The sequence below is a fragment of the Polyodon spathula genome, chromosome 20 (genome assembly GCF_017654505.1).
Source record: "Polyodon spathula isolate WHYD16114869_AA chromosome 20, ASM1765450v1, whole genome shotgun sequence".
Taxonomy (NCBI): Eukaryota; Metazoa; Chordata; class Actinopteri; order Acipenseriformes; family Polyodontidae; genus Polyodon; species Polyodon spathula.
Window position 1 is genome coordinate 28,342,994 of NC_054553.1, and position 10,722 is coordinate 28,353,715.

The 10,722-nt window shown below is 39.1% G+C and overlaps 2 protein-coding genes and 1 long non-coding RNA gene across 4 annotated transcripts; 1 reads left to right on the top strand and 2 right to left on the bottom strand.

Moving 5' to 3' along the window:
* Positions 1 to 263: 263 nt before the first annotated feature.
* LOC121295308 (retinal rod rhodopsin-sensitive cGMP 3',5'-cyclic phosphodiesterase subunit gamma) lies at positions 264 to 5,908 on the bottom strand. Its single transcript, XM_041219784.1, has 4 exons — positions 5,848 to 5,908; positions 4,244 to 4,509; positions 3,549 to 3,589; positions 264 to 1,906 (listed from the first exon to the last, which is right to left on the bottom strand). Exons 2-4 carry the CDS (start codon positions 4,387 to 4,389, stop codon positions 1,830 to 1,832), a joined length of 264 nt encoding a protein of 87 aa, XP_041075718.1. The 5' UTR covers positions 4,390 to 4,509; positions 5,848 to 5,908; the 3' UTR covers positions 264 to 1,829.
* A 1,269-nt stretch (positions 5,909 to 7,177) lies between these two features.
* On the bottom strand, positions 7,178 to 10,695 carry LOC121295307 (oxidoreductase-like domain-containing protein 1). Of its 2 annotated transcripts, none has more exons than XM_041219783.1 (2): positions 9,396 to 9,621; positions 7,178 to 8,826 (listed from the first exon to the last, which is right to left on the bottom strand). In XM_041219783.1, the coding sequence occupies exons 1-2, from the start codon at positions 9,447 to 9,449 to the stop codon at positions 8,380 to 8,382; spliced, it is 501 nt and encodes a 166-aa protein (XP_041075717.1). In that variant the 5' UTR covers positions 9,450 to 9,621; the 3' UTR covers positions 7,178 to 8,379. The 2 variants fall into 2 exon arrangements, 1 of the variants encoding a protein (XP_041075717.1); XR_005946897.1 differs by lacking the exon at positions 9,396 to 9,621 and adding an exon at positions 10,609 to 10,695 and having other exon boundaries at positions 8,766 to 8,826.
* On the top strand, positions 9,645 to 10,722 carry LOC121295309. The gene is made up of 2 exons (XR_005946898.1): positions 9,645 to 9,884; positions 10,621 to 10,722. It is a non-coding gene; the product is annotated as an uncharacterized LOC121295309 (long non-coding RNA).

Here is a 10,722-nt window from a genome sequence, read left to right on the forward strand (position 1 = left end):
TGTTTCATACTACATGAAAACGTTATTTGTATTTCAAGTACAGTAGTTTGAAGCTAACAGACACTCTTGCTGTGGTATATGAACTCCTCCCAGTGGAAGTTTAGTGAAAATACCAGGAATAATAAGTCGCACATGTACCAGATGTACTAGTAGTTAGTATTAGCAGTTAGTATTAATGCCTCTTTAGTTTATCTATACAAAAAAGACAACAAAGCACAATTTTGTTCAATATTTATCAAGCTTTTTATTGTTTTCTTTTTAAATGTTATTCTGTAGAAAGGACATTCACTGTTATTTCTGATGACATTTTCCTTTTCATAAACATTGTGTGGCATTGCTGAACCATCGCTGTTGCTAACACCCCGGTGTGCCTCCCTAACGATTAAACACAATCACTTCTGCAACTTGCCAGAACTGCTTCTCGTTTAGGAAAGTTTGAACCAACAGTTACACAGGAGCTTAGTACGGGGTTAAAGGATGTTTTAATGAATAGCTTACTGTATATTAATATAGAGCTAATGGGAGAGAGAGAGGGGTGCAACTAGAAAGAGATTTCACTCAAATGATGGATGTTTTACAGGAAACGCAATGCATGCAAAGAGGTGTATTTGAAAGAGTAATGCCTCTCAGTGTCCTACATGATAATGCCATGCTTCAGCGAGAGACAGAGAGCAACATGCGTGCATTAAGAAAGGAGATATGCACTGAAATGAAATGGAAACATGCAAAAAGATCTAAATTAAGCATGCAAGGAGATGGAAACACGCAACGGACCATGCAATGAGATGTAAACATGCAATGTAATGTTATCATGCAATGGGATGGAAACATGCAAAGGAACATGCAATTAGAATGAGATTAAAACATGCAATGCGGTTTAAAATTGCAATGAAAAAAGCATGCAAGATGTTAAATAAAAAGTGAACGTGCAATACCAACATGCAACGAGATGTAACCATGAAATGAAATATTAACATATTAACATTGTTTACAATACAGCGTCCTTTGAATTCTGTACCTAGTCTGCTATATTGTATGCATTGGGTGCATATAACGCCCTTTGAAGTGTGCTACAGTACAAGTAAGGCAGAGTAGGAAAGCTGCTTTATTCCAAAGACAAAGAAGACAGGACAGCGCCTATATGGAAGAGCAGGGGGGTTCTACTGTGACAGTTGCCCTTAGCAACAGTCAACACAAAAAAGCAATAATCCCTGAGTGTTTCCTTAATTAAAAAGAAAAAAAGAACACAATAATTAAGAGAAAGGAGAAAAAATGACAAAAGGAAAAACAGTTAGGGAAGATACAGTAGGGCTCGATTCCTGAGCTTGTCAGTTTAACCAGCGTGGGCTCTCTTTGCTCAGGTCCCTGACCTTGGTCCCAGCTCTCTACATACAGGGGGTATTTTCTGGTGTTGCTGAAATTTACACGACGGCTCGTGAATCGCTTGTAGTTTCACTTCAAGTGTGTTTCATTATTTACTCATTTAGAGGGCTTTGCTTGCGTAAGTTTCATGTTTTGTTTGGGATGAGAAAAGACACAGGAAAAACAGCAGAAAGAAAACAGCAGAAAGGACAGACATGTAGCAGAATGTTTCAGTTTGCAGAATACTGTGCACAAGAGCTACCAGGATTCTAAACCTGACGTGAGCAGTTCATTTTATCAGCTTTGCCTGCAGGATAAAGAAAGCGGTGAAAAATCATTACATTAGAGATTTTTTTTTGTTAGAATTATTTTTTTTTTTGTCCACTTTTGCAGTTGTATTTTGTTTCCCATCCGATCCCAAAAAGAGCCGTGATGGAGTGTTCGCAATTCCCAGTGGACTGGAGGTCTCAGATGATACCGTACTGGGCCAGTTCGTGCAGTTCCAGGTGATTGAAGGCCTCCCAGGGGCAGATGACTGTGATGTCTGCAAAGTAAACACATAGTGGGTCAGAATTCGACCCTGTGCTTAAACAGGTTAAATCAGTTCTAGAACATTGTATGAAACACGTGGTATGTGTCGAGGAACCACAATGTATGGGAACGCAAGCTCTAGTCCCAGATTTCTGAACTACCTTCAATTAAGAATAGTATTTAAATGAATAGGAGCCTATGTTGGCACCTCAAGGACAATGGAAAAAATTAAACAGAAACGTGTTATCGGGATAATTGCAGCACCCCGACATTTCAAACCGTTATATCGATTCCAGACCCTCACATGATAAAAAAGTGATCCCCTTTTTCTAAACTCCATTTGTGACCCCTGGTCCTAGTTTCTTTTTTCAAAAAAGTCCCTTGCGTCGATGTTATACCTTTTAAATAAATTGAATAAATCGCCACGTAGTCTTCTTTGTTCAAGACTGAACAGATTCAATTCTTTTAGCCTGTCTGCATATGACATGCCTTTTAAGCCCGGAATAATTCTGGTCGCTCTTCTTTGCACTCTTTCTAGAGCAGCAATATCTTTTTTATAGCGAGGTGACCAGAACTGAACACAATATTCAAGATGAGGTCTTACTAATGCATTGTACAGTTTTAACATTACTTCCCTTGATTTAAATTCAACACTTTTCACAATGTATCCGAGCATCTTGTTAGCCTTTTTTATAGCTTCCCCACATTGTCTAGATGAAGACATTTCTGAGTCAACAAAAACTCCTAGGTCTTTTTCATAGATTCCTTCTCCAATTTCAATATCTCCCATATGATATTTATAATGTACATTTTTATTTCCTGCGTGCAGTACCTTACACTTTTCTCTATTAAATGTCATTTGCCATGTGTCTGCCCACTGAATCTTGTCTAGATCATTTTGAATGACCTTTGCTGCTGCAACAGTGTTTGCCACTCCTCCTACTTTTGTGTCCCACTGCAAATTTAACAAGTTTGCTTACTATACCAGAATCTAAATCATTAATGTAGATTAGGAATAGCAGAGGACCTAATACTGATCCCTGTGGTACACCACTGGTTACCACACTCCATTCTGAGGTTTTTCCTCTAATCAGTACTTTCTGTTTTCTACAAGTTAACCACTCCCTAATCCATGTACATGTGTTTCCTTGAATCCCAACTGCGTTCAGTTTGAGAATTAATCTTTTGTGCGGGACTTTGTCAAAAGCTTTCTGGAAATCTAAATAAACCATGTCATATACTTTGCAATTATCCATTATCGATGTTGCATCCTCAAAAAAATCAAGCAAGTTAGTTAGGCACGATCTCCCTTTCCTAAAACCATGTTGACTGTCTCCCAGTACCCTGTTACCATATAGGTAATTTTCCATTTTGGCTCTTATTATAGTTTCCATAAGTTTGCATATAATAGAAGTCAGGCTTATTGGTCTGTAGTTACCTGGTTCAGTTTTTTCAAGAAAACTATGGGTTTCAGTGAGCCAGGAGATGTTAAATGCATTGTTCCTCACTTATAGCTGTAGGAACTCACTCCCAGTATTAAGAAAACTATGGGTGAGATTTACCAGGTCATTTCAGTAATATACCTAGACATGGGAATCTCCACAACCCATGGTAAACTTTCCACTATAAATACATGAACCATATAATAAACTCACCTGTGCCTAACCCTTCCATTCCAGGGATGTCGTCACCGAACCTGACAAAACAAAGACAGCAGGGACTCGGTCCCATAATGCACTTACAAAACATTCAACCAAGCAGCCTCATCACACAATGAACACAGCTTGATAATCAGCTAATACTTCATGTGCAGTTCGTTGCTTTTTCACATCATATATCGTTTTATTTCCCTCTCACTCTACCATCCTGTTAGTTGATTTATCATTTCTATTATCTCCATTTTGCACCCCACCCCCCTTTATGTATAGCAATACTCTTTGTCTCCGTGAGAATAGAACTCTTCTGCTTTGTTTATTCCAATTCACTTTCAGGGAAACACATTGAGAAACAATAACACAATCATATACATATAATGTACCATGGGCAGCACATTACAATGTAATTACACTTAAATCTGAAGCAACGTGTTATTCAGAATGCACATGAAGTAACCATTCATTCATACCGTAGAATGTTTAATGAAATAATTTCATACTAATTCAACAGAAAATACTACCACTGAGATAAATAAAAATATTGGTACAAAGGGTTATGAAAATCAAATAAATATGTAAAAGAACATACATTTTTTATACTGTCTTGCTTTAGTGTTTACTGGCCGTGTAAATGTGTATAATGGTCTTGAATGGCAGCTCTAGTAGGCAGTATTAACGGTAGAAGGCACACGTACCCCTGTATTCCTTTCTTTGGCGGCTTGCTCTTGAACTGGCGGGTCTGCCTCTGTTTGAATTTGGGGGGTCCCTTGCGGGGAGTGGCGGGTCCGCCGGTCACTCTTGTGGCCGACTTGACATCGGATTTGGGGAGCTCCAGGTTCATGGTCAGGAGTGTGGGTCGCTGTGGGGTCACTCAAGGGTGTTATTCAGTTGCGTTCTCTGGTTGTTTTTAAGATGCTGTTGTTTCTGAAAAACTGTGTCTTGCCTCTTCTGACGGAAGGAACTGGAAAAAGAGCGAAAAAAGAGATGGATTGAAATAGAAGTTGGGGCAGAGATGGGTGGTATTAAACATTTATCAAAACCATGGAATGATCTGTCTTGACACTCCTTTTGGATTGTCTGGTTATTGCTTGAGTTTCAAAGCTTCTTGGAGCTGTGTTGGTGAATAGTGACCAGACTTGCTTCCATCTGGACTGAATGTCAGCTAGTACCCTTGGATGGTGTTAGAGGGCTTTTATACTGTAGATGTGGTCCTTAGACTCTGAACATTAAAGTAAAAGATGTTGTCGAGAAGAGCAGAGCTCTAAACATGGTGTCGTTCAAACTGTGTTTATTTTAATTTACTGCATGAAGTTATTATCAGATTCCTTGATTTGTTATTGTTATTGAAATTATTTACTGTTCTACAGGGTTGAAGCCATTGAGCAGTAGGTGTTGAATTTGGGATGACTGTTCTGTGCATTCAACATTCAGTGCATGTACTGTAGGGAGTTAAATGCGTTGAAAATTAATTTGAATATTTTTTAATAACTGTTTAAATTGGAACATCTTATCAAATAATAATATTTATGAAAACTGTATTTCTCACTGGTAATTGGAATAACTTTTTCAAAAAATGACATTGTTCAAATACTTCCAGAAAACAAACTTCCCTTCACCAACCCTTAGGACCTGATAATCACTCAAACTCAAAGGATGATGCTGATGGAAATAGAGTAAATAAAACAATTAAAATAATAATAGTAATAATAATAATTGGGGACTGATAATCAATCAATCAATCAGTATTTAATTTATATAGCATCTTTCATAGTGGACCACCATCACAAAGCGCTTTACAAGATGCAGTAAATGATGCTCATCAGTAGTGGTGTGAGCGCCTTGCCGATGACCTGAATTCCTCCAATCCTCTCCAGTAGCCTTGCTCAATTTAATTAGACCTCAGCATTGCCACTGAGTAGGGTTAAACTCCAATCCTATTAGAACAAGGGCACTCTGGAATATGCTGAGCAAACAATATATAATATATACAATCTATTCACAAAATCGTATGGTTTAAAAGACAGTCATTTTGAAGCCGTGCAGTGTGACTAAACTGTTCTGGAAACCATTTCATAAGGGAATAAAATAATAACTACCAATAAATAACAACGGCTGCAAATTCACATGATTCCCAAAAGCATTTCTTAAGCGTGACATCAAATCCAAGACAAAAGGACACAGAATCAACAGAGGAAGAACAACTATTCCACATGCTTCAAACAAAACTGCATATTAACAAGGCCTCACCCATCACCCACCCCATTGCAACAGTCTCAATGAACAACCTGCTGTTTCTTACCGGCTATGAGGTGGGGACCATTCACCACTCGCAGATGAGAGCCCTACACAGCTCTCGAGGGCAGCAGCTTGTCTTTGAACTCTGCCTGGCCTGTGTGCCTCTTATACCGATAGCCATGGCTAATGGGATTAGCAGGTCATTGGTCTCTTGGACTCATCTGCTGAAGGACACTGTCTCAGAAGGGGGCCACAGCCTGCGTCACTCTCCTCCTCTCCTCCCTGAAATAGGTGTCCGATGATTAATGCATTTCTACTGCACAGAGTTGCACAATGGAACCATCAAAACCACAAAACTAGTAACAACTTAAAAGGGAGACAAATTGGTGTGCTATTGGTACTAGGTTTATATCTTTAATACACAATCCTTAAAAAACAAAAAAAACAAAAACAGGGACAGTAGTTTTTTTTAACTTCTAATATTTATTAATCACAAAAAGGTGTAGCGCTCATCAACAGTGACAAGCTGTGTAGCCGAAAACAACTGATACAGTCACAAAATAAAGGTATTTGATCATTTCAGCTTTAGAACACAAGACAATGACGTTTCTACCTCTAGGTCTTGATCAGATACAAATACAAACACAAGTTCTATGTATCATTAATTGAGGTTCTTTGGGGCTTTATACTGTTTATTATTATTATTATTATTATTATTATTAAATGTACCTTTACTCTCTTGCTTTGCTAATTTGGGCCCTGTGTTTTTGTATGGTGCTAGTATTTAATTTGTTTGCCAGTGATCTACAATAATGAATTTATTCAATCACAAGGTAATCTGTGGTCTGGACAGCACCACTGAAATGTAAATCTCATTTCAACAGTGAGATTACCCCGTGTAAATAATCCCCAAATCTCAAAGCTATGCTGTTGAAACCAATGTGTTAACCTAATTAAAAAATAACACACTCTTAGAGAGGGACACAAATTGAGTTCAGTGTTCGATTAGTCTTGGTAGAGCAATTGCATTCGGAGAGGCAGTGGGAGACAGGATTATCTTGCTTCATTAAGTGATATGGTCAGTTGCCTTTCTCCCAGAGGCCAAATGAACCCCTACAATACCAACTCCGTACTGCCAGCCAGCATACTGAACACATCACAGTTCCACTTCTATTAAAAACAAAGCTGTGAAAGAAATTAACAGTTCATTTCATATGTTTATACATATTGATATACTAATAAGAATCACTCATTGGTATATTGCACTGCAATATTTCTGCAAATATGTTAAAATATATAAAAGCATTAAATAATGGATTGTAAATACCAATAACAGTTCACATGTATTATTTAGAACAAGTTCTCTTTTATAATGAAATCTCAGAAATTTGGGGGACTCTAATAATGAACATCCAGCATTGATGTAACAGCATAATACAATAGTAAGAACACATAACAATTACATTTCTGTTTATTGTCACGGATTAAGCAGGGCTTCCTAGCACTGTCTGAACTACCTAGGGGGAACAGCAGGAGGTGTCAATCAATACCGCCACTGAGTACAATGGATAATTAAAATGATTTAAACCCACATGATTACTAAGTAGTGCTGTACATGCGAGCGTGACAGTTGATTACTTTGCAGATTGTTTTGAGAGGAGCAGCAGTAGTGTAAACTGCCCTTCTGGTGACTCTTATTGCTGTCGTGAGGTAGGTTGTGGGAAGGAGGTAGGGGCTTTGTAAAGTGCTGAGCTTAAGACCCAATGATTATTACTTCAGTTGAAAACCTCTTTGGAGCTGTGTAAATTGGTCAGCCTCTTGCATCACTGTGAATAAAGACTTACCGACTGCCAAAGTTACTTCACAGCTACAGCACTGTACAGATTCCCTGCATCCCAGACTACTAGAATCCCCATGATGCTTGAGACACTGAACTGGAAGGAATCTGTTAGTTCCACTTAGAATTGTTTGAATGGAAATGTTGATTCATAGCAGGAGACTAGTTAACCTAAAGTTAAAGAATTTCAAGAACAGTAAACTGACCTGAGCCAGACCCAACCCCAAAACACTCTGGAATGAGACGTCAGTCTGTGTAAGAGGATTAGGGACTGCAAGGAGGCTGTTACATTTTAGTAATATATAGTTAGGCCATTTCATTTCAATGACAGTTTAATAATACACATTTTACAATAACTGGGTCATGACCAGAAGACATAATCGAAGTCCTACAAAGAGACTGCACAAAATATTTACTTCAGTAGTCATATTTTTAAATGTATGGTTCCAGTGGAAGCCAGCATAAAGTGACAATAGTTTAACACTGCATTCATATAAACAGTACAGGAACATAGACCTGAATATTCAGAAGTACCCAGTGTTGTCATTTGGGTTTACAAATGTCCAAAGCCATTTCAAGTCCAATTTTAAAGTTTCAGGTAGACCTCCTTTTATAAATAGAACAGAAAATGTACAAATTACTCTCTCCGATTATCATCCTGCAAAAAATAGGTTTATTTTTTCGGTCCCTTTTGCAATTTGATTTAGGATTTTTGTTGATTTAAAAGCTGGAGACAGAGACTTGATCCTTGCTGCTGTTTTATTTTACATTCATCAATCTAATCTCCATTTTTAAAAATGCTTTGATGTTTTCGTCCCTGACGTGCTCCTCTATTGCCGCCAGAGCCCTCTCCCCGCCGTCTCGGTAATACTTCAGGAGTTCCTCTGTGTAGGGAATCCACACGCAGTTCGAGCAGGCGCTCATACAGCACTGCAAGGGTGGGGGCTGTGGAGGGAGGCCCAGGGGTGCGCTGTTGTGTTTTGGGTCTGTCTCGTCCCCCTCTGTTCTAGAACCCCCCTCCACATGAGTCCTTCCCTGGCTAGTTCCACAGTCGGGAGTGTCCTGGGAAGCAGAGGTGGTGGACAGGCCTCTGCAGCCCACGTGATGGAGTGCTTGTGCTGCTCCACAGAGCTTACCTGCTAGGATGGGAGTGAAAAAAGACACAAGGTGCTTCTGACTGAGGTCATAACGGGGGACGTTCCAAAGCTGGGAGAGGAGCAGAAACAGCATTGTAAAATATTACTGACTGGTCTTGCAAACTGTGCTTACTTATTTAACACTTCTGTGCGTAACAGGAAGGAGGCTGGGCACAAAGCGACGACCCCACACATCGCAAGCAAGCGTCTTAACCACAATGCAAAACAGCCGGGCTTATCTTCAACCCTAAATCAACCCTGTTTGTGTTCCAACCAGGTCCTCTGGTTACATACAGTTTGGTCAGTAAAATTTGTATTTTTGGTTACATTTTAATTAAATGTCTTAATTTGTGCAGTCGTGCAGTACAAGCCCCCTCACCCCCATGCTGTTGTCATGCACAGGCCTAATGTAACAAAAGCCATCACAACTGTGATAATTTTTAATGCATACACATACATAATAATACAGACGCGTCTATCTTTTTACTCATTTAGTACAGCAAAGGCTTTATGCGAAGGTCAGGATGACACTGCACTTGTCTTTCAGACTAGTTGTGGCTTGATAAACATGATTTCAACCCACAATAGCGACATTCTCAGTGAAAACTGATGAGTGTTACTCTGTGTTTACTAACTCACCTTACGAAACTCAGCTACTCGCCTTATACTCCTCTGAACAGATAACGGTAGCATTCTAGAAATAAATGTGGCATTACTGCATTAACTGCAATTCCTGGTTAACAGACGACATTACTATTATTATTATTATTATTATTATTATTATTATTATTATTATTATAATAATAACACCCATCTGTATATTATTATTGTTAAACCCACTCCTTGTTCATCTATACCCGTTTCTGCACAACATAAACAAAAGGCACTGCGCATGTGTCAGTGTTGTGAGTCCACAGAAAGTTCCGGTTGACAAGCAGCTATCTCTTCATTTTACCGACCGCAGAAAGAAAGCTCTACCTTGAAAAATGAGCGATTAATACAACCAGACTAGCTGATCGATTTAAGAACGACGTCAGGACGAGATTATTTTCTAATGATTTTAAAAGGCTTCCAGAGATAACATACTCAGACGTCTATCATTACTTGGCGGACAGTGCTGTAGAAACAGTAAGGTGTATAAATGGTTAGATGCTTACAACCACTTTTTTTAGTGGGAAGTACACAGCATTTGGATATATCAATCGGGGGACAGTGATGCGTGTGTGTGTGTGTACGGAGAAGTCGGGGCGAGTCAGGTTGTTCCAAAATTGTGCCTGGGTTGTGGCTAAAGTAGTGATGAGGTATACCGTGGTCAGGGTAAGTTATTGAGGACCTGCTCAGTTTTCGCTAAAACCAAAGTAAAGCGTATTACAACAATCGATTTCACAAGACCTTATACAACTTAAAAACAGGGTCGGGGGCAATTCCTTTTTTTCAATTCCATTTTCAATTATTTTTAAGAATAATTTCTAAATTCCAATACTTTAAAATGGAATTGGAATTGAAAAAAAAAAGGTTATTGAAGAAGAAGGAGGATAGGAAAGAACAGAGAGAGGAGAAGGAGAAGTTTATAGGTACCGTGTGTGTGTGCACATGCGTGTGTTACTTATGCATGAGATGACATTTACATTCTGCTTAATGTAAGTCTCTAGGACCCAGTCACAACACTTTAACTGATTTAAGACTGCATTCAGTTGCAACAGAGGTGCATTGCTTATTCCCATCTGTTGTGTTGCTTTATTTGCATAGCTGTCGAGATGCCTTAACACACAAAACTCTAGAAGTAAACATTTTGACAAGCTCTCTATGCACTTTTAGTTTGGGGCTGTGCAGGAGTGTGTAACTGTCTCACTCTGTGTTTCAGGGGAGGATGAAGGGGCTGCTCCTGCCCTCCTTGATGGGCACACCCCTGGCTGCTGGTACTGGCTCATTAAAGTCCTCAGTGGCCAGGCAGAGGATGATGCTG